At 38.0% G+C, this 24,506-nt stretch overlaps 2 protein-coding genes across 2 annotated transcripts in view; one reads left to right on the top strand and one right to left on the bottom strand.

The window, feature by feature from the left end:
* The window catches only part of MNS1 (meiosis specific nuclear structural 1), a 33,367-nt gene extending 18,404 nt beyond the window's left edge, over positions 1-14,963 (top strand). The window contains exons 9-10 of the mRNA XM_049905716.1: positions 13,095-13,220; positions 14,733-14,963. Coding sequence (XP_049761673.1) covers positions 13,095-13,220; positions 14,733-14,825 — 219 coding nt within the window. The 3' untranslated portion in view covers positions 14,826-14,963. The remainder of the gene's footprint in view (positions 1-13,094; positions 13,221-14,732) is intronic.
* Positions 14,964-16,350: 1,387 nt separating this feature from the next.
* Positions 16,351-24,506, bottom strand: part of TEX9 (testis expressed 9) — a 58,278-nt gene continuing 50,122 nt past the window's right edge. The window contains exons 11-12 of the mRNA XM_049905717.1: positions 17,178-17,312; positions 16,351-16,508 (exon numbers count right to left, since the gene is read on the bottom strand). Coding sequence (XP_049761674.1) covers positions 16,431-16,508; positions 17,178-17,312 — 213 coding nt within the window. The 3' untranslated portion in view covers positions 16,351-16,430. The remainder of the gene's footprint in view (positions 16,509-17,177; positions 17,313-24,506) is intronic.

Genomic DNA, 24,506 nt, shown 5'->3' with positions numbered 1-24,506 from the left:
TCTCTCCGCAGCCTCTCCAACATTTATTACTTTGTGTTTTTTGGATTAATGCCAGCCTTGCTGGTGTGAGATGGAATCTCATCGTAGTTTTAATTTGCATTTCTCTAATGGCTAATGATCGAGAGCATTTTCTCATGTATCTGTTGGCTGCCTGAATATCTTCTTTAGTGAAATGTGTGTTCATATCCTTTGCCCACTTCTTGATTGGGTTGTTTGTCTTTTTGTGGTTGAGTTTTGACGGAATCATGTAGATTTTAGAGATCAGGCGCTAGTCAGAGATGTCATAGCTGAAAATTCTTTCCCAGTCTGTAGGTGGTCTTTTTGCTCTTTTTGAGAAGTCTTTAGATGAGCATAGGTGTTTGATTTTTAGGAGCTCCCAGTTATCGGGTTTCTCTTCATCATTTTTGGTAATGTTTTGTATTCTGTTTATACCTTGTATTAGGGCTCCTAGGGTTGTCCCAATTTTTTCTTCCATGATCTTTATCGTTTTAGTCTTTATGTTTAGGTCTTTGATCCACTTGGAGTTAGTTTTTGTGCATGGTGTGAGGTATGGGTCCTGTTTCATTTTTTTGCAAATGGATATCCAGTTATGCCAGCACCATTTGTTAAAAAGGCTATCTTTTCCCCAGTTAATTGACACTGGTCCTTTGTCAAATATCAGCTGCTCATACGTGGATGGATCTATGTCTGGGTTCTCAATTCTGTTCCATTGGTCTATGTGTCTGTTGTTGTACCAATACCAGGCTGTTTTGACTACTGTGGCTGTATAGTAGGTTCTGAAGTCAGGTAGGGTGAGGCCTCCCACTTTCTTCTTCTTTTTCAGTAGTGCTTTGCTTATCTGGGGCTTCTTTCCCTTCCATATGAAATTGGTGATTTGTTTCTCTATCCCCTTAAAATATGACATTGGAATTTGGATCGGAAGTGCGTTAAATGTATAGATGGCTTTTGGTAGAATAGACATTTTTACTATGTTAAGTCTTCCTATCCATGAGCAGGGTATGTTTTTCCACTTAAGTATGTCCTTTTGAATTTCTTGTAGTAGAGCTTTGTAGTTTTCTTTGTATAGGTCTTTTACATCCTTGGTAAGATTTATTCCTAAGTATCTTATCTTCTTGGGCGCTACTGTGAATGGTATTGATTTGGTTATTTCCTCTTCGATGTTCTTTTTGTTGATGTAGAGGAATCCAAGTGATTTTTGTATGTTTATTTTATAACCTGAGACTCTGCCGAACTCTTCTATTAGTTTCAGTAGTTTTCTGGAGGATTCCTTAGGGTTTTCTGTGTATATAATCATGTCATCTGCAAATAGTGATAACTTTACTTCTTCCTTGCCAATCCGGATACCTTTTATTTCTTTGTCTAGCCTAATTGCCCTGGCTAGGACTTCTAGCACAATGTTGAATAAGAGCGGTGATAAAGGGCATCCTTGTCTGGTTCCCGTTCTCAAGGGAAATGCTTTCAGGTTCTCTCCATTTAGAGTGATATTGGCTGTTGGCTTTGCATAGATGCCCTTTATTATGTTGAGGAATTTTCCTTCAATTCCTATTTTGGTAAGAGTTTTTATCATGAATGGGTGTTGGACTTTGTCAAATGCCTTTTCTGCATCAATTGATAAGATCATGTGGTTTTTGTCTTTTGTTTTATTTATGTGATGGATTACATTAATGGTTTTTCTGATATTAAACCAGCCTTGCATACCTGGTATAAATCCCACTTGATCAGGGTGAATTATTTTTTTGATGTGTTGTTGGATTCTATTGGCTAGAATTTTGTTGAGGATTTTTGCATCAATGTTCATGAGGGATATAGGTCTATAATTTTCTTTTTTTGTAATGTCTTTACCTGGTTTTGGTGTCAGGGAGATGGTGGCTTCATAGAATGAGTTGGGTAGTATTCCGTCATTTTCTATGCTTTGGAATACCTTTAGTAGTAGTGGTGTTAACTCTTCTCTGAAAGTTTGGTAGAACTCTGCAGTGAAGCCGTCCGGGCCAGGGCTTTTTTTTGTTGGGAGTTTTTTGATTACCGTTTCAATCTCTTTTTTTGTTATGGGTCTATTTAGTTGTTCTACTTCTGAATGTGTTAGTTTAGGTAGGTAGTGTTTTTCCAGGAATTCATCCATTTCTTCTAGGTTTTCAAATTTGTTAGAGTACAATTTTTCATAATAATCTGAAATGATTCTTTTAATTTCATTTGGTTCTGTTGTGATGTTGTCCTTCTCATTTCTTATTCGGGTTATTTGTTTCCTTTCCTGTATTTCTTTAGTCAGTCTAGCCAATGGTTTATCAATTGTGTTAATTTTTTCAAAGAACCAGCTTTTGGCTTTGTTAATTCTTTTTCTGTTCTCTAATTCATTTAGTTCAGCTCTAATTTTTATTATTTGTTTTCTTCTGGTGCCTGATGGGTTCTTTTGTTGCTCACTTTCTATTTGTTCAAGTTGTAGGGACAGTTCTCTGATTTTGGCTCTTTCTTCTTTTTGTATGTGTGCATTTATTGATATAAATTGGCCTCTGAGCACTGCTTTTGCTGTGTCCCAGAGGTTTTGATAGGAAGTATTTTCATTCTCGTTGCTTTCTATGAATTTCCTTATTCCCTCCTTGATGTCTTCTATAACCCAGTCTTTTTTCAGGAGGGTATTGTTCATTTTCCAAGTATTTGATTTCTTTTCCCTAGTTTTTCTGTTATTGATCTCTAGTTTTATTGCCTTGTGGTCTGAGAAGATGCTTTGTAATATTTCGATGTTTTGGACTCTGCAAAGGTTTGTTTTATGACCTAATATGTGGTCTATTCTAGAGAATGTTCCATGTGCGCTAGAAAAAAAAGTATATCTTGCAGCAGTTGGGTGGAGAGTTCTGTATAAGTCAATGAGGTCAAGTTGGTTGATTGTTGTAATTAGATCTTCCGTGTCTCTGTTGAGCTTCTTACTGGATGTCCTGTCCTTCTCCGAAAGTGGTGTGTTGAAGTCTCCTACTATAATTGTGGAGGTATCTATCTCGCTTTTCAATTCTGTTAAAATTTGATTTATGTATCTTGCAGCCCTGTCATTGGGTGCGTAAATATTTAATATGGTTATGTCTTCCTGATCAATTGTCCCTTTTATCATTATATAGTGTCCTTCTTTATCCTTTGTGGTGGATTTAAGTCTAAAGTCTATTTTGTCAGAAATTAATACTGCTACTCCTCTTCTTTTTTGCTTATTGTTTGCTTGATATACTTTTTTCCATCCTTTGAGTTTTAGTTTGTTTGTGTCTCTAAGTCTAAGGTGTGTCTCTTGTAGGCAGCATATAGATGGATCGTGTTTCTTTATCCAGTCTGTGACTCTCTGTCTCTTTATTGGTGCATTTAGTTCATTTACATTCAGGGTAATTATAGATAAATAAGTTTTTAGTGCTGTCATTTTGATGCCTTTTTATGTGTGTTGTTGGCAACTGCATTTTTCCACATACTTTTTTGTGCTGAGGCGTTTTTCTTAGTAAATTGTGAGATCCTCATTTTCATAGTGCTTGACTTTATGTTAGTTGAGTCGTTACGTTTTTCTTGGCTTTTGTCTTGAGTTATAGAGTTGTTATACCTTTTTGTGGTTACCTTATTATTTACCCCTATTTTTCTAAGTAATAACCTAACTTGTATTGTTCTATATCGCCTTGTATCACTCTCCATATGGCAGTTCAATGCCTCCTGTATTTAGTCCCTCTTTTTGATTATTGTGATCTTTTACCTATTGACTTCCATGATTCCCTGTTATGTGTATTTATTATTTTTTTTAATTAATCTTAATTTGTTTGTTTTTGTGATTTCCCTATTTGAGTTGATATCAGGACGTTCTGTTTTGTGACCTTGTGTTGTGCTGATATCTGATATTATTGGTTCTCTGACCAAACAATATCCTTTAGTATTTCTTGTAGCTTTGGTTTGGTTTTTGCAAATTCTCTAAACTTGTGTTTGTCTGTAAATATCTTAATTTCGCCTTCATATTTCAGAGAGAGTTTTGCTGGATATATGATCCTTGGCTGGCAGTTTTTCTCCTTCAGTGTTCTGTATATGTCGTCCCATTCCCTTCTTGCCTGCATGGTTTCTGCTGAGTAGTCAGAACATATTCTTATTGATTCTCCCTTGAAGGAAACCTTTCTTTTCTCCCTGGCTGCTTTTAAAATTTTCTCTTTATCTTTGGTTTTGGTGAGTTTGATGATAATATGTCTTGGTGTTTTTCTTTTTGGATCAATCTTAAATGGGGTTCGATGAGCATGTTGGATAGATATCCTTTCGTCTTTCATGATGTCAGGGAAGTTTTGTGTCAGGAGTTCTTCAACTATTTTCTCTGTGTTTTCTGTCCCCCCTCCCTGTTCTGGGACTCCAATCACCCGCAGGTTATCCTTCTTGATAGAGTCCCACATAATTCTTAGGGTTTCTTCATTTTTTTTAATTCTTTTATCTGATTTTTTTTCAGCTATGTTGGAGTTGATTCCCTGGTCCTCCAGATGTCCCAGTCTGCATTCTAATTGCTCGAGTCTGCTCCTCTGACTTCCTAGTGTGTTGTCTAATTCTGTTATTTTATTGTTAATCTTTTGGATTTCTACATGTTGTCTCTCTATGGATTCTTGCAACTTATTAATTTTTCCAGTATGTTCTTGAATAATCTTTTTGAGTTCTTCAACAGTTTTATCAGTGTGTTCCTTGGCTTTTTCTGCAGTTATCCTAATTTCATTTGTAATATCATTAAGCATTCTGTAAAGTAGTTTTTTATATTCTGTATCTGATAATTCCAAGATTGTATCTTCATTTGGGAAAGATTTTGATTCTTTTGTTTGGGGGGTTGGAGAAGCTGTCATGGTCTGCTTCTTTAAGTGGTTTGATATGGATTGTTGTCTCCGAGCCATCACTGGGAAACTAGTTTTTCCAGAAAATCCACTGCGTCCAGTCCAAATCCCTGCAGGACGGTTCCCCCGCTCGGACGTTGCTCTTTCTGCTCCAAGACCAGTCACTGACTCCCGGGGACTTCTCCTACCGGCTGCGTCCCACGCCGCCCGTGGAACCGGCTGGTCCCCCTCCCGGGGTTAGTTCAGGGGGGTGGAGCCGCTCTCTGTGCTTGTGCCGTACCTGACTGGTACGCTGGCTCCAGGCTCTGGAAACAATCGCTGCTTCCCCGTATTAGTTCGTTCTCCGTCTCTAAATCTGTGTTTGTTGTTCAGGGTTCGTAGATTGTTATGTATGTGATCGATTCACTTGTTTTTCCGTGTCTTTGTTGTAAGAGGGATCCGAGGTAGCGTCTGCCTAGTCCGCCATCTTGGCTCCGCCTCCCAGGATATTTTTTAACAACGGACACTGACTTGTTAGATGTTCTGCTGAGTGCTGGTGAGGGAACCAACACAAATAAAAGCTCATTCAGGTAGCTTCTAATCTGGTGCAGAAAATAAGTGAATATTTGTTTTCTTCCAAACTGTTAGTAAGACTGGATTATATACAAAATTCCATGATATAAAAATAGCACACTTCTGAAATGTACATGTAAACTTTATAGAATTTTATTTTACACTTTGTAATATTATACATTATTTTTAATAATGTATAATACAGTTATGGCAGAACTACATGGATTTACCTGAAAATGCATGAGCGGTGAATAAAAGGACTCCAGAGACGCCATTCTGAATTGACAGCATATGGGTTTATACCACACTGAGAAACATGAATGATAGGCAGAGGAGTAAGTAGTAACTCAAGTGTGAGGGGATGAGGACCTGGAAGAGGCTATTAACAGCAGTAGGAGGAGAAAGGGAAGAATTTAAACATTTTTAAAGGAGAAACAGAAGAGAATTGAATGATTTCTTTACTATGTAGGGTAGAGTGGAGGAAGGAGTCAAAATAACTCTGAAGTATCCAATATGGGAAACTTAATATAAGTGCTGTTATGTTCTGAGTTGGAGCTAAAAAATATAATGACTTAAAATTAGGCATATTGAATTTGAAATAGAAATGCCAAGTGGAAGATAATCCTGAAGGCAGCTGAATAAAAGAGTAAAGTATAGGTTAATCTTATCTTAGAATTTCAGGTCTGGAAATAAGTAGCACAGAGAGGTTCAAGCCAAGATGATTCCTTTAAAGAATATATTAAATGAGGAACAATCAGAAGGCCTGTGACTGAGTCTTAGAGAACATTCCAATTTAGTTGGTAGAAGGAGGAGAAGAAACCACAAGATCAAGAAATGGTCAGAATGGTAAGAGAATTAGGTGGTATAGTTACAGAAAACCAAGAAAGATCTGTCTTTTGCCTGCTCCATAAAATGTTGGTGTACTTGGATTTCAGTTTTCCTCTATTCTTAATCAACTAACACCACAGTTCTGTTGTCATATTTCTAAATGCCTAAAGGATATAGTTGGAAATCTTGTGGCATACCTTAGAATTTAGGTTTCCAAAGGTGAACATATACTGGACAAACCTTTCCAACTCCCACACCCTAAATCTTGGTTAAAGACAACATATCCACTCAGTCACCCAAGCCCAATACCTTGGAAACGTTCCTGGATTTTTCTCTCACATAATGTTTTTTAGTCAGCCACCAAAACCTATTCATTCCACCTCAGCTATAAATCCAGCTTCTCTTCTTCATGTCTTAGTTCAGGCATTCAGTAGTATTCCTTGGACTTCTGAAATTGTCTTCTAATTCAGGGCTGGAATGGAAGCTGTCTTTCACAGTCTTTAGGACCTAGGCTCCTTCTGTCTTTTCACTGTGGCATCCTTATGGCATAGCCTTTTTCTTCATGGTCTGAATTGGATTTCTAGCTTTCATGTTCATGCTTCAAACAGCAGGGTGGAGGAAGTGGGGAAAGGGCAAAGGGAGTACATAGGAAAGATTCCTGGAAGCTGCCACATGAGGCTTTTGCTTACATTCAGTTGGCCCAAACCTAGTGTTACTGTGAACACACCTGCTGTACGGGAGCCTTAGAAATGTAGTATCAAAAAATTTTCAGGTATAACAATTCCATGGGTGATTCTTTTACCCCCTTTCATTTTAGAGAAAAAGTAATTAAGAGAAAATTTAGCCTTTTGATTAAGTAGAAAGAGTCATCAATGCGTATAACTTTATTCTCGATAACCTAGTTATCAGCATTGCTTCAGATTCTGTAACAGTATGCATCTAATAGAATATCAGTAAAATTGGTGGAATAGTAGCCCCAAGGGCCTCTCCTTCCACAGAGACAGAAAAATCAAGCAAAAACTGTCAGAATTAATGTTGTCAGAACTCTAGGAAATAGTCAAAGGTTTACAGCAACTAAGCAAATGCTGAATCAAGAAAAAAGCAACTTGAAAATATCAGGAATGCTTTGTTACATTTTTCCTTGCCATTTCCCCAGTTCCTCCTTGACCCAGGAGATCTCGAAGATGGCAGTCATATATCCAGAGGAGACCTTGGTCTCTAGTTCTGGAGAGACCAGCAGACCTTATTCTCAGAGAATCATGTTTGTCTATTCTAGCATATATTTGTTTTGCGTAATTCAAGGCGGAAAGGCAGCTATGCAGAGGGTATTCCTTGAAAATATTGATGGACAAATGAACAAAATACAGCTCCTGGAACAGAAGGTTACAGTTGAGGCTACATAATGGAGTGCTGTTGAAGGGAGTGCCCTAACACAGAGCCAGTCTGCAAAGACTAGGACAGCTTTCTGTCTTTTGTGTGTGTGTGTGGCAAGGGAGGGGGGCTGCTGATACAGGGCAAAGCTCTGTCAAAACAATAGCTAAACACAAGCTAAAGAAACAGAGCCTTCAGAGACCAAACATGAACAAAGAATACAGACTTTAACAAAAATAGTTTGGAAAAGTTACTAAACAAATAACAGTAGCCTACAATAAGTAACAAAAACAAAACCTGAGGAAGGGGGAGAATTAGATTTCTAGAGTTATATTATAAAAATCAGAATATCCAGTTTTCTTAAAGAGTTAAAGGAAAATATAGACAAAGAGCTAAAGAAAACCAGGAAAATGTCTCAACAAATAAAGAATTTCAATAAAGAAATAGAAATTATAAAAAGGAACCAAACAGAAACTCTGGAGCTAAGAAGTACAGTAAATGAAATGAAGTAACAGAGTTGGGTAGGTGGAAGAAAGAATCAGTGAACTTGAAGATAGGCTAATTAAAGTGATCCATTCTGAAGAGGAACGAGAAGAAAGAATGAAGAAAAATGAACAGAGCCTAAGACACTTGTGGGATGCCATCAAGGTACCAACATACACATCATGGGAATGCCAGAAAGAGAGGAGAAAGAAGAAAGAGGCAGAAAAAATATCTGAAGAATTGATGGCCAGAAACAACCCAAATTTGATCAAACACATGGGTCTACACATCCAAGAAAGATAAACAGAAAGAGACCCACACTGCAACACATTATAATCAAGTTGTTGAAAGCCAAGGACAAAAAGAGAATTCTACCAAACATTTCTGCAACTCTTCCTGAAAATAGAAGAGTCAGAATCACTTACTACCTCATTCTGTGAGGCTAGTATTCACCTGATACCAAAGCCAAAGAAAGAAAACTACAGACCAGCACCCCTTGTAAATACAGATAGAAAAATCCTCAACAAAATACTAGCAAACAAATCTAACACCACACTGAAAGGGTTATACACCATAATCAAGTGGGATTTATCCCAGAAATGTAGGGGTGGTTCAACATAGTAAAATTAGTTAATGTAATATACCATATTCAGGGTCGCTATGAGTTGGAATTGACTCGACAGCACTGGGTTTCTGGGTTACCATATTTATAGAACCAAAGTGGGGGGAGGGGCAACACATTATCTCAGTTGATGCAGAAAAAGCATTTGACAAAGTCCAATACCTTCTCATAATAAAAACACTCTATACATTTTTTTTATACAGTAGGAATAGAACAGAACTTCCACAGTGTGATAAAGGGTATTTATTTAAAAAAAAAAAAAATAGCTGATATTCTGCTCAATGATGAAAGACTGAAAGCTTTCCCCCTAAGATCAGGAACAAGACAAGGATGCCTGCCTTCACCACTGCTATTTAACATTGCTCTAGCCAGAACAGTCAGGCAAGAGACAGAAATAAAAGGCATCCAAATTGGTAAGTAGTAAAACTGTCTTTGCAGATTACATGATCCTATGTGTAGAAAATCCAGAAGAAGCCATACACACACACACAAAAACTACCAGAGCTAATAAGTTCAGCAAAGTTTCAGGGTAGAAGATCAACACACAAAAATCAGTTTTTTTTATTATTATTTTAGTTTCATTGACTAGCATGAACAATCCAAAAAAGAAATTAAGAAAACCTTACTTTTACAGTAACACCCAAAAGAATAAAATAGCTAGGAAGAATTTAACCAATAAGGTGAAAGATTTGTACACTAAAAACTACAAAACAATGCTGAAATTAAAGACCTAAATAAATAGACATCCTTTGTTCCTGGATCGGAATACTTAATATCGTTATGGCAACATTCACTGATGATCTCGAGGTTCATTGCAATCCCTATCAGAATGCTAACAACCTTTTTTTTAAGAAAAAGAAATGGAAATCAGATGCATATGGAATTTTAAAGGACCTCAAATTGATAAAACAGTCTCGAAAAAGAAAAAGTTGGAAGACTCAACAATTCTCAGTTTCAAAATTATAGAGCTACAGTGATCAAGACAGTGTGGTACTGGTGTAAGAACAGGCATACAGACAAATGAAATGGAATGGAGAGTCCAGAAGTAAACCGGTATACCTGTAGCCAGTTGATTTCAACAAGCGTACAGTAGGGGAAAGAACAGTCCCATCAACAAATGGTGCTGGGACAACTGGATTTTGACATGCAGGAGAATGATGTTGCACCCCTACCTCACACCTTATACAGAAAATAACTCAAAATGGATCAAGAACATAAATATAAGAACTAAAATTATAAAATTCTTAGAAAAAATGGGTAAAAGCTTCAAGACCTTGTTTTTGATAATGGATTATAGACAAATGACCCTAAAACTTGAGCTGCTCAAGAAAAAAAAGATAAATTGGACATTATCAAAATTAAAAACTTTTGTGCATCAAAGGATTTTATCAAGATAATGAGAAGACAGCCTACAGAATGGGAGAGACTATTTGGAAATCATATGTCTCATATAGGATTGATACCAGAATATATAAAGAACTCCTACAATTCAAAAACAAAAAGACAAACTACCCACTTTAAAAGTGGGTCAAGAACGTGAACAGACATTTCGTTTAGGAAGGCATACAAATGGCCAACAAACACATGAAAAGATGCTCAATATCCATTAGTCATTAACCAAAAAAAAAAAAAAAAACCCCAAACTCATTGCCATCATGTTGATTCTGACTCATAGTGACCCTATAAGCCAGAGTAGAACTGCCCCATAGGGTTTCCAAAGAACGGCTGGTGGATTTGAACTGCTGACCTTTTGGTTAGCAGCCTGAGCTCTTAACCACTATGCCACCAGAGCTCCAGGGAAATGCAAATCAAAACCACAGTGAGATGCCATTTTACACCCATTTGGATGGCTATATTAAAAAAAAATCAGAAAACAACAGGTGTTGGCGAAGATGTGGAGAAATTGGAGCCTTTGTACACTGCTGGTTGGGCACGTAGAATGCAGCTGCTCTGCAGGCGTTTGGCGGTTCCTCTAAAGTTAAACATAGAATTGCCGTATGACCCAGCAATTCCACTCCTAGGTATATATCAAAAAAAAAAACCAAACCCACTGCCATCGAGTCGATTCCGACTCATAGTGACCCTATAGGACAGAGTAGAACTGCCCCGTAGAGTTTCCAAGGAGCGCCTGGTGGATTCGAACTGCTGTCCTTTTGCTTGGCAGCTGTAGCACTTAACCACTACGCCACCAGGGTTTCCTAGGCATATATACAGAAGAATAAAAGCCAGGGCTCAAACAGATACTTGTACACAGTAGCCAAAGGATGGAAACGACTCAGGTGTCCATCAAAGGAGAGTGGATAAACAAAATGTGTTATGTACATGCAGTGGACCATTACTCAGCCATAAGAAGGAGTGAAATAGTGATACATGTCACAACCTGGTTGAACCTCAAAAACATGACGCTAAGTGAAAGAAGCTAGGCACGAAAGGCCATATGTGATTTCTTTTATATGAGATATCCAGAACGGTAAATCCAGAATGGAAATATCCAGAGTGGGACAGAAAGCAGATTGGTGGTTGCCAGGGGCCGGGCACAAGGAGGAGTGGGTGTGATTGTTTAATGGGTACGAGGTTTTTTTTATGGAGTGAGGAATACGTTTTGGAATTAGAGTTAATAGTTGCACCGTGTTGTGAATGTATTAAATGCTTTTGAATTTTACGCTTTAACATAATTAACTTCCTTGTGTGGATTTCACCTCAGCATAAGAAAACACATCTAATAGGAGAGTAGACAGAAAACTCTGCTGGGAAGCGATTCCAGCCAGCTATAAGTGGCCGTGGATCTGGCTGTGTCATAGCCTTCTTTATCTTCATCTAGCAACTTTGAAGAGTTGTTAGGCGATACAGAACCTGCCTCCCTGTAGTGGCAAAGAAAACAAATATTCTCCTTTATGGTTTACATGTCTTTGACCAGGAGTGGTCTAAAGAAATCATAACCTCAGTAAACTAGTTATTTCAGGAAGCTCAGCATTAGTGCTACTTGAACGTGTTCTAGTTAAGAATTCATTCCTATCTCAGTGGTCTGCCTGTAGTATCCTCTGTCTAATGGGTTTATTTGCTGAGCTGTCTGGGCAGCCTCGGAAATCCTGGTGGTGTAACGGTTAAGATCTTGGCTGCTAACCAAAAGGTTGGCAGTTAGAACCCACGAGGCACTCCTTGGAAACTCTATGGAGCAGTTCTACTCTGTCCTGGAGGGTCGCTGTGAGTGTGAATTGACTTGACAGCAGCGGGTTTGGTTTGGTTTTGCGCTTGATTACTAACCTAAGGGCTGGTGCTGCGAACCCACCCAGCGATGCCGTGAAAGAGAGGCCTGGCAGTCTGCTTCCATAAAGGTGACAGCCAAGAAGACCCTATGGAGCAGTTCTACTCTAACACAAGGTCACTCTGAGTCAGAATCAACGGGTTTGGTTTGGTTCATGGGCAGACTCATTTGGATACAATTCCGTGAGTTCTTGTAAGTCCTGAATTTTTCTTAAAACTAATGTCCCAGAATTTTGGTGTGGTTATCTGAAGAACATTGAGAATTCTTTACTGAGAATACAGACTCTCCTGCCAGAGCTCCCTGCAGCTGCTGCTCTGGTGCTACAAACTGCCCCCGCCCCCCTCCCCAGCAAAAAAGCCCATTGCTGTTGAGTCGATCTGCCTCATAGCGACCCTACAGGACAGAGTAGAACTGTCCCATAGGGTTTCCAAGGAGCGGTTGGTGGATTCGAACTGCTAACCTTTTGGTTAGCCGCCAAGCTCTTAGCCATTGCTCCATCAGGGCTCCTTGTGCTACATACAGGCTTTATATATAATGTATATCATTTATCATTTTGATATCCATGTTCTGTTTTATCCACAAAATTTTTTCTTACAGCATAAGCTGTCTTCAGCACCTGGCATATGATAAGCATTGAATAAATATTTGTTGGATTAGAAAATCACTCCTTTAAATGTTTATTACATGATAATGAAGACTTCGTCCTGAAAATATGTGTTTGTCTTCCTAAAATCCCAGTCACATAATGTTCTTGTAACTGTAATGGAATAGCGATAGTAAAAGAAAGATATATATTATCTACCTATGCAGTATCTTTTGAAGGAGTCCCTGGGTGGTGCAGACGGTTAACACACTCGGCTGCTAACCAAAAGGTTGGAGGTTCTTATTCACCCACAGGCACCTTGGAAGAAAGGCCTGGTGATCTACTTCCAAAACAGCCCTTGAAAACCCTGCAGAGCACAGTTCTACTCTGACACACGTGGGGTCACCATGAATCGGTGTTGACTCAGTGGCAGGTGTTAGTATCTTTTGAACTTACTACCATAGATAGTTCATCGATTTTACCATGCAGTTCACTGCATGAATAGTTTTATTTGAAAACTTCTTAAAAGACTAATGTATTTTGTGAAAATTAATAAAGTTTGATTTACATTTCTAGGAGCGTGAACTGGAAGAGTGGCGGTTGCAGCAAAGAAGACAAGGATGTGTCAGTGCAATTATTGAAGAAGAAAGAATCAAACTTCTCAAAGAACATGCTGCACAATTACTAGGCCATCTCCCTAAAGTAAGTGAGACTTCAGGCCTAATCTTCCTGACCTCTAACAGTGAAAAAAAAACAGGCTTTAGAATTTCACAGGACCTGGGTTTTGTTCACTTCTAGGAGCTTAGCCTAATCTTTGAACCACTCTGGCCCATTTAAACATCTCTCAAATGAGAGGATTGGCCTTAGCATGTTCTTGGAAGTATGAGCTAGATTATTGAATTTAAATTTTAGAGGTTTTTTTTTCCTCCCCTTTTAGCATAGCCCAGTCGATTCCTTTCAGCATAAGATGTCTTAAAAAAAAAGACTAGACTATCCTAGAGCCACTATGATGCTTGTATACCGAAGATGATGTATATGAAAACATTGTAATTGCTAACACCAACGACGGATACATGTTTGAACTGAATCTGAGACAGATCTGCTGTATAATAAGAATTGATGTTATTACTAGGTACTAGGCAACCTTGGTTTTTACAAGTACTTCCACAAGATAGCAAATTTTCATGTATATTTGACATATATCTATAAAATAATAACTGAGTGTCACAAGGCTACAAACAAATCACTATCCTACAAATATGAAAATCATGTCATTTGCTATTTTATTCAATCTGAAGACTCAAGCGCATATTTTGTGTCCTGTCCAGTGCTAAGTAAGCCCAGAGAAATAGAAATGTATGAGTCATTATTGCTTGTCCCACAGGACCTTATTGTCTAACTGGTTAGACAGGATTCCTGAATATGAAATGATATATTGACAGCAAAAGCAGTATATAATTGATGAATTTCCTGATATAGACTATAATCCTGGGAGAGTCTAGGGGTGTGGATATTTTTGAGGAGAAATAATTGTAGAGAAAGGAGGAAGGCCAAATAGCCATCAGTGACTTTTATCCTTTAGGTTTTAATGGTCCCAAATGACTAAAGTACTTAGATCCTTTAGATGGCAAAATAAGTAAATATTTAAGCTTAATTTTATTTTAAAAAGACTTTTACTGTATAAGAGAACAGAAAAAGTAAATAGAGAGTGAAGAATTTCAAAGCCTTGCTTAAATGGCTTAACTCCAAACCTGGATCCTTTCCTGCAAACTGCATGTTTGCTGATCAGCCACAGAACTGGGGCACATGGAGCCATCTCACACATGAAACCTTCCACAACTCAGTCCCTCCAACCCCGGCTCCCTCCTGTCATGTGGTAGGGCTGTTTCAAGACACAGGTGGGGTACTGTATACATTAAATTCCTTTCCATCTAGCCAGTACAAGCAGTAGTGATTGTACTTAATAAAGAACCCAGACTCCTATCACGGTTCCTCATCAAGCAGTCAACCAGTCTTAGAACATTCCGTATATTAAAGCCATAATTTTTAGAGAGTGTTGATGATGATTTAAAAACTCTGAAAATCTATTGACTAGATTTCATTATTGTGTAGATAACTCTACTAGCCTCCTATCTATGATTTTGTTCGTCTTAAAAACATTTAGTGAAATTTTCTGGCATTTGAAAGTAACCCACAAAATATCTTTTCTTGTAGGGAGTATTTAAAAAAGAGGATGATATCGATATGCTTGGTGAAGAGTTCAGGAAAGCATATCAGAAAAGGAAAGAAGTTTGTGAAGAGAAGTGATGTCGTCTGGATTTGGTGAAACCGGGACTCTTCTGTATGTTACCACTAGGTGTCAGCATACCTTTTGTTTTACAGTTTGGGGACATGGGAATCCATGATCTATTTGCATTGTCTGAAATATTACTATCGTAATTTGTAAACAGTTAACTATAAAAAAAATTTTTAGTAATAAAATATTACTGAATAATTTTTATAGCAGCAAAAGTAATTGCTTTTAGTCAAGCTGTTATTTTTGTACTGATAATTAGAAGTTTTTTTTTTTTAATTAGAAGATCTCAATTTGACACCACATTACAACATGTCATATATACCCGTTGCCATCAAGTCGATTCTGACTCATAGCAACCCTACAGGACAGAGTATAACTGCCCCATAGAGTTTCCAAGGCCGTAATCTTTACAAAAGCAGACTGCCACATCTTTCTTCCACATAACAGCTGGTGGGTTCAAACTGCCGACCCTTCAGTTAGCAGCCCAGCGGGGAGCGAGTCCTTTGGACCTGGGATCCCAGCGCTGAGAAGCTCGTGGAATCAGGAGACCAACAGAAAGAGACATCAAGCAAGCTGTAACCCTGAAGATAGTGAGAAGCAGTGGCAGGAGAGACCCGGCAGCAGAGATCTGGCATCAGGAGATGGTACGGTGGGCTTCCTGGCCCACGGAGAGAGAAAGCTGAGTGTCTTTGTGCAGAGGCCTAAGGCCAGGGAGAGGCATGCCTGTGAGCACAGCTGAGAAGAGGCTATCCTGATGGAAGAACTTATCCTGAGTGTTCCTAAGCCTGAATAGTAACTGTTACTTCCCTAACAAACCCCATAATCCTGAGAACGGTCTGTGAGTTCTGTGTAGCCATTGCAGTGAACTACTGAACCCAGTGGAGAAGTAGAGAATGCTGTGGGAGGGACGGTTGGTGTCAGAATTGGTAAAGATGGTGGAGAGAGGAGGCTTGTCTGGCCTACATCTCAAGGGAGTCAGCCGCGTGTGTGTGTGTGTGTAAACAAATTATATTACCAGCCAAGCTTCCCCATTCCTCAAGACGGTGTATTCACCTTGACTGACATAGAAGAGCGCTAGCCTAGAGTAGACTGTCCTTTGTATTACTGTGTTTTTCTTTAGGAACTTCACTTCCTTGACTTGTTTTAAAGCACCCTTTTCTGTGTACTATCAAGGGAGAAGAAAAGTAAATAAACAGCGAAGAATTTCAAAGCACTTTATTACCCAATGTGCTTAATTGTCAACAAGAACTTAAAACAGAATTTCAGATAAAGTATTATTTATAAACCTGAGCTGACTCTCCATAACATAAAATATTTTATATATTCAAGTACGGTTGTGAAAACATAAAAAGGATTAGTAGGTCATAAGAGAGTCAAAAAGTTAAATTCTTGTTGCTTTATTTTACAAAACGCTTTCCTTTTTCAAATAATTATAAATTAGTTTTGTATGCCCCAAATCTAAACAAGGAAATCTCTGAAATTATTTTGATTTCTTATCAAATATTGTCATTATAAAGAGAAATGTAATTCAAGCCATTACAGTTTGTTCAAGTTAAATAAAATGGATATCTATCACACACTATGTTATCTTTTAGGGACTAATTAAAGTAGATCATTTATGAATTTCCCCATTCTAACGCTTTCATAAATTCCTCTTCAGTGAAAGACAGCATCTTGGCAGCTTCAATATGCATCTGTTAAAGAAAATTGTCTAATTTAGTCTTAAGAGTAGACCACAAAACAACGAAATATGTGTGTGTGTACAATATGCAATCCAAATTATAAGTTATGTTGTAGGAACGTGCTCTCTAGTTCTCATAAACATGATATTTGGAATGGTAATTACATTCAAGGGCCAGCCTATGTATCCAACAGTGGCATTGAACCACCTACTGTTAAAAGAACAATTCAGTAATAGTGTAATACCTGGGCCTTTACAAAAAGGGAAAGTGGCAGTACCATGAACTCAAGTCTTCTTACTACCGTGTGTCCCATGTACAGACACGTGAACAATAGTGGTTTGGAATGTCCTCAAGGTTTCAAGAGGCAAACAATCCCTAAGGTAGTAGTCATTCTTACATATGGTGCTTTGTAACTGGGGAGGACCCATGTTGCTTTTCCAGAACCATTTTCCATATTAAAAACTTACTTGCATGAAAATAAGTATTTGCTTGATGGTAGATTACATATAAATCTTATTATATGTTGTACTTTACATGTGTAATGTATTTTGTATTGAAAAGAATTGTTCTTAAAAGATGTCAAAATAAAAATAAAGCACTTAAAGTAAAAATACTAAATAGTAAAACAGTTCAAATAATATCTATGATTTAACTTTTTTCTTTTTGTTAGGATATACTCACCTTCTGCCTTTTTAAAACATCAATTAATTTTAATTGTTTCTTGAACCCTATCATTAATTCTCCTTTTTGTTTTTCTAGTTTCTTGTTTTCTGATTTTAAGGCTTCAATTTTTTTCTGTTCTTCATTTGCTACATCCTACAAAAGGGAAAAAGTAATCCATATTTTCTTTAATATGCAGTTTTTTAATGGAAAAATTATAAAAACTATCTTCGTATCAGTAGTAAGATAACATTTTAAAAAAAACAAATTTTTTGTAGATAAACATAACTTTTAATAAATTATTAGAATTTTTTGGTAAGTTTTAATTATGCTCAGGTCTCTCTTGTTTTAAAAAAGTTTAAAATAAGTTAAATCCGTTCCAGTTCCAGCAATGGTAGAGTAGCCTGTATTGAACCAACACTCCTGACAATACAAATTGTAAACTCTGGACATATTTGTAGGCATAAATGAATAATGATTAGAAGCAGAAACTTAAAGGGGATGTGATTCTTGAAAGAAGCGAAGCACACTGGTTGAGGTCCACATTCAACTGGCTTCTCTCCTGAGAGCATTTCCCAGTTCACTGGCTCACAGTAGATAGATATCAAGCAAAAAGTAACAGTTTTATTGAGAGGAGTTGGAGGGCAAGGCTGTCCAAGTGATCAGAAATTTCCACGTAGGAATTCTTGGAAAGAAGGGAGCCCCAGAGTGGGGAGCCCTCAGAATCTGCATACATGTGTCCCACAACTCTTTGGCAGACACCTAATTCCATACGTAGGCTGAGACTCCAAGGAACCGTGACAGGCAACAGCTGCAGTGAAAAAGAGCTGAGCAGCAGTTTCAGCCACTGCCAGGGCAAGGAAGCTCAGTTTGTAATGTTGGTAAAAATTAACTGGATGAGCTCTGCAGTAATTTGGATGTTATGGAAAAAGAACTGGTGAATTTTAAGACAGGTCAATAGAAATGATTAAGTACAAGAAGATCTGTACTTCAAGAAGTGTTAAAGGAAGTCTTTCAGACAGAAGGAAAACTACCCTATTTTTACGCAGATGATTCAAGCCTTCCACATTTGTTTGCCAACCGTGCCCTCCCCCCACAAGATATTCTCGTAATCATGCTATGCTAATTTTTTTACAGCAATATGTAAAAAAAATTGGCATAACAGCCCTTATGAAAATACCTCGCAGGGGAGGGTGTGGTTGGAAAACAAATGTAGAAAACCAAACAACTGTAGAAGGTGTGTGTAATTTGTATACAAATACAGTATATCAGCAGGAAATCTGAATACAGAAAGAAAAAAAATTTATTAAAAAAATGTTTAAAAGAAAAATTGACTCTTTAAAGCAAAAATAGTAACGTATGTGGAGTTTGTTATGTGTAAAGTAAAATGCATGACAATAGCAAAAATGCTGGGAAAGGGGAAATGGAAGTATGTTGTTATAAGGTTATTACATTATTCTTAAAATGCTATAATATTTTATTATTTTTATTGTACTTCAGATGAAAGCTTACAGAGCAAACTAGCTTCTCCTTAAACAATTAATACGCATATTGCTCTGTGACATTGGTTGCCAACCTCACGGCATGTCAATGCTGTTCCCTTCTTGACCTTGGGTTCCCCATTACTGGCTTTCCTGTCCCCTCCTGCCTTCTTAGCCTTGCCCCTGGGCTGGTGTGTACATTTAGTGTCTTTCTGTTTTATACTCCTGTCTAATCTTTGGCTGAAGGGTGAATCTCAGGAGTGACTTCAGTACTGAGCTATATAAGAGTGTCCAGGGGCCGCTCCAGGCATTTCTCCAGTCTCTGTCAGACCAGTAAGTCTGGTCTTTCTTTGTGTGTGTGTTAGAATTTTGTTCTACATTTTTCTCCAGCTCTGTCTGGGACCCTTTATTTGTGATTCTTGTCAGAGTAGTCAGTGGTGGTAGCCAGCACCATCTAGTTGTGAAATGCTTTATTTCTTGAAGGTAGACTGTAATAAATTAAAGATGCATATGATAAATACTAAAAGCTGTACACACAAAAGAGGTACTGATAATGAGCCAATAAACAACATGAAGTGGAATCATAAAATATTCAATTCAAAACAAGGCAGAAAAAGAAGAATGGGGGAAGAAAGAACAGATGGGACAAATAAAAGACATATAGCAAGATAATAGACTTAAACCCAACCATATTAATAACCACATTAAACATAAATGGCCTAAGCACCCAAATTAAAAAGTCAAGAGATTGTCAGATTGGATAAAAAACAAAACTCAATTATATGTTGCCTACCAAAAACTCACTTTAAATACAAAGACACCAGGAGTTAAAAGGATGGAAAAAGATGCCAATACTAACACTAATTTTTTAAAAAGTTACGTTTTAATATCAGACAATGTACATGTCAGAAAAAGAATATTACCAGGAAGAGTTATGTCATAGTAATAAAGGCATCAGTTCATCAAGAAAGAGAATATTCTTGAATGTTAATATACTTAATAGCAGAACTTCAAAATACATGATACAAAAACTGATAGAAATGAAAGAAGATAGACAAAGCTACAATTTTAGAGACCAGTACTCCCTTCTTAATCACTGACCTAACAAGTAGACAAAAAAATAAGTAAACATAGAAAAGACTTGAATAACAGTATCAAGCATCTTGTCCTAATATTTATAGAACATTCTACCCAATGACTGCAGAATACATATTTCTTTCAAGGGACCATGAAATTACCAATTTAAGCCATATTCTGGGCCATAAAGCAAGTTTCCATAAGTGTACAATGATTCAAATAATACCAAATGCTTTCTCCGTCTACCAAAACCGAAAAAAACAAACCCAGTGCTGTTGAGTTGATTCCAACTCATAGCGACCCTATAGGACAGTAGAACTGCCCCATAGAGTTTCCAAGGAGCGCCTGGTGGATTTGAACGGCTGACCCTTTGGTTAGCAGCTGTGGCACTTAACCACTACGCCACCAGGGTCTCTGTCTACAATGGTATTTAATTAGAAAATGGTATTAAATTAGAAAATACTACAAGGTATTTTCTTCAATAAGAAATTTATTTGGAAAAATTTTTAAGTACCTGCAGACAAAATGACAAACTTCTGACTAACTCATGGGACAAGGTAGAGATCAAAGGCAAATTATTTTCAATGGAATGAAAATGAAAATATGACATAACAAACTTTGTGGGATGTAACTAAAGCAATGCATAGAGACAATTTTTGGTATTAAATGGTATTAGAAAAGAAGAAAGATCTCAAATCAATAAGCTTCTACTTTAAAAAACTAGAAGAACAGCAAATTGAAACAAGTAAAGAAAGGAAAGAAGAGCAGAAATTAATGAAAGTGAAACAAACAATAGAGAAAATCAAAACCAAAAGCTGGTTTTTTAGGAAAATCAATAAGTTGGTAAGCCTCTAGTAAGACTGATCGGGAAAAGAAGACACAAATTACCAGTATCAAAAATGAAAAGGAACATTACCACAGACCCTACAGATATCCAAAGGACAATAAAGGATTAGTATTAAAAACTTTATGCCAGTAAGTTTGACATAGATGCAATGGACAGATTCCTTGAAAATCACAACTAACGAAACCACACAAGAAGGTACAGGTAACCTGAACACCTCTGTATCTATTAACAAAATTAAGTTTAACATCTTTCCACAAGGAAACTTCAGGCTCAAATGGCTTTACTTGTGAATTCTATCAAACATTTAAGGAAGAAATAACATCGGTTCTACAAAATCTTTTCAAGAAAATTGTGAGGAGGGAACAGTTACCAGCTCATTTAATAAAGGGAACATTACCCTAATACCAAAATTTTACAAGAAAACTGCAGACTAAAACTGCCATGTGAACACAGATGCAAAAAGTCATAATATGTTAGGAAATCTAGTCCAGTAATATATAAAAAGGATAAGGATACACCATCACCAAGTGGAGCTTAGCATTTGAAAATAAACTGATGAAATTCATGTTAATGGACCGAAAAAAAGAAAGATGTTATCTCAATAGATACAGAAAGAGCATTTGACAAAATCCAACATCTACCTTCCTGACAAAATCTCTCAGCAAACTCGGAACACTTCCTCAAGGGGATAACGGACACCTATGAAATACCTACAGCTAACATCGTATTTAATGACAAAAGATTGAATTCTTTTCCCCTGTAGCTGGGAAAAAGGCAAGGATGACCACTCTCCTCAGTACATGCATTCATTATTGTACTGAAGGTTCCAGCTAGTGCAATAAGATAACAAAAAGAAATAGGAGGCCCTCAGAAAGGAAGAAGTAAAATTCTTTTTGTTCACAGACAACATGATCATCCATATCAGAGGTCAGTATAATTCAAATGTGAACAGCAGTCCTTTAAACAAATGCTGGAACACATGCAAAAATATGAACCTAGACCCTTACATCATACACAAAAACTCAGGAGGCAGGGCCAAGATGGCAGAATAGGCAAGCACTTCCTGTGGTCCCTCTTACAACAAAGACCTGAAAAAAACAAGTAAATTGATGATATATGACAATCTAGGAGCTCTGAACATCAAAGACAAAGTTGAGGAGTCAGACTGAGCACCAAGGGGAAGGACAGTTCAGAAGCAGCAAAGAAGTGCCAGACCTGATCTGGCTGGCACCCTGCACACTCGATCCTTTGGTGCACGCAGGCTGAGGCAAGCAGTAGTGCTTGGGATGGGTTTTGCCACACTGGGAGAAACTGGGCAGCGGAGAGTCTGCGTGAGCCTCCAGAGCCAGGGGAAGCGGTGCTGGCTGTGTAAAAGTTAAGTGCAATTATCTAACCTACCATGCAGGATCAAAATAGCCCTTTCCCCTATGGGACTTCGTAAGGCAGAAGTGCCTCTCTTCCCTCTCATCTGCCCTCTCCCTGTTCTGCTCCAGTGCTGGTCCAGCAGCGTTCAGCCGTTGCCGCACCCCCTACCCCAGAAGTGGGACCTGTCACGCCTGACCCAGTCTCCCAGCTTTGGGGAGGGAACGAATAAACAAAAAAAGGAGGCCACCAGCTCCTCTAAGCTGTGAGCTCAGAGCTAACCACGCCCAAACCAGTCTCCGGGCTTTAAAAAAACGCTTCAAAAAATCCTCTAAGCCAGGAACTCAGGGCAGGCACTGCCCATTTGCTAGGTACAGGCATAAGCGGTCCACAGACTTCAAATGCCTTTCATCCCTGCCTAGACCTTTGTGGGCCCATTCAACAGCATAGGCCCTCATTAGCATAGTACAACAGGGTATATACCTAAAGCCTATTTTCAACCGCAACACCTAAGGGGGAATGGCAGATTTGTGACATTTGACACCGTCCTGCCCATTAAGCAGGATTCTTACCTGCCCACATCAGGGGCCTAAGAACTGGAGGCTTCACGCAGTCCACGTAGCCACCCATAACAGGGGTCCTAGAATAAATGATGCCTCCCAGTCCTTACAGCCAATAGCACTGGGTACCCAAAGTGCAGCTGCAAAACCCACCCACCTACATGCTCAAGGGGGCAGGGACATATCTTCCACCTAGGCACTCAAAGGCAACCGTCAGCTCCCTTCCTTGCTCAGCACATAACCCCCTACTGCAGCCAGATACCTGTGCCTGCCCCAATCACCCCTACGTAGCCCTGCCAATCTAGCACTGTAGGTGAGAGCCTGTACCACACACTCAGTGACTGACGACCTGGACACCTGAGCTGAATCCACACAATGAAAGTAAATGGACTCCTGGGCTCATACAACTAGTAGCAGCTCTAACCACCGGGTGACAGGATGTGAGAGCTTCAAAGATGTCAATAATCAAGGTAGCTCACACGACCACCCTATTTGTGCGTATCAAAACAAGAAGCTAGGCCACTGTAAGCAAACATACATTAAATAAATACAGTAACTGATTAATGGCTTGGAGAAAACAGTCAATAGCAAATCACATAAAGTGGCAGACCATGATGGCTCCAGCAAGCGACCAAAACAAAGAACCAGGAAACCTCCTGGAGGGAGAGAAGATCTTGGAATTACCAGAGGTAGAATTCAAAAGATTAATTTACAGAGCTCTTCAAACGATCAGGGAAGAGATCAGGCAAAACTAAAATCAAGCCAAGTAACACACAGACAAAGCAACAGAGGAATTTAGGAAAACTACACAAGTGCAGAATGACATATTTAACAGACTGCTAGAATCCATTGAGAGACAGCAAATAGAAATCTGAAAGATTAACAATAAAATTTCAGAATTAGACAATTCAATAGAAAGTCATAGGAGCAGAATTGAGGCAACAGAAGTCAGAATTACTGACTTCTTAGAAACTCTAAGAATTACATGGGACTCTATCAAGAGGAATAATCTACAAGTGATTGGAGTGCCAGAACAGGGGGAATAACAGGAAATACAGAGAGGATTGTTGAAGATTTCCTGGCAGAAAACTTCCCTGATATTGTGAAAGACAAAAAGATATCTATCCAAGAAGTTCATTGAACCCCATACAGGGTAGATCCCAAAAGAAAGTCACCAAGACATATTATATCAAACTTGCCAAAACCAAAGATAGAGAATTTTAAGAGCAGCTAGGGATAAATGAAAAGTCACCTACAAAGAAGAGTCAATAAGACTAAGCTCGGACTACTCAGCAGAAACCATGCAGGCAAGAAAACAATGGTATGACATATATAAAGCCTTGAGGGAAAAAAAACTGCCAGCCAAGAATTATATATCCAGCAAAACTGTCTCTTAAATATGAAGACGAAATTAGGTCATTTCCGGATAAACAGAAGCTAAGGGAATTCTAAAAACCAAACCAAAACTACAAAATTACAAATACTAAAGGGAGTCCTCTAGCTAGAGAATAATTTCAGATAACAACCCAAGACTAGAACACAGGACAGAACAACCAGATATCAACCCAGGTAGGGAAGTCACAAAAATAAATAAAAGGTAAAACACTGAAAATAGGGAAACAGAGACGTCAATATGTAAAAGATGACAACATTAAAAACGAGGAACTAAATAGTGTTGTCAGAACTTTCACATGGAGATGAAATCAAGGTGATATCAAGAAATAAAACACTGGTTTAAACTTAGAAAAATGGAGGTAAATTTTAAGATAACCACAAAGGAAACTAACAATCCTACATATCAAAATAAAAAAGGAGAAAAACATAAAGATTCAGTATATACAAAATCAACAACAATGAAAAAGAAGAAAGAAAATACATAAAGAAAAACGACTCAGCTGAGTGAAATAACTCAATCACAAAAGGACAAATATTGTATGAGACCACTGCTGTAAATACTCGTGAAAGAGTTTACATAGAAAAAGAAACAATCTTTGATGGTTACGAGAGAGGGGAGGGGTGGGGA

The sequence above is a fragment of the Elephas maximus genome, chromosome 13 (assembly GCF_024166365.1).
Source record: "Elephas maximus indicus isolate mEleMax1 chromosome 13, mEleMax1 primary haplotype, whole genome shotgun sequence".
NCBI lineage: Eukaryota > Metazoa > Chordata > Mammalia > Proboscidea > Elephantidae > Elephas > Elephas maximus.
This window is presented reverse-complemented; position numbering and strand designations above follow the sequence as displayed.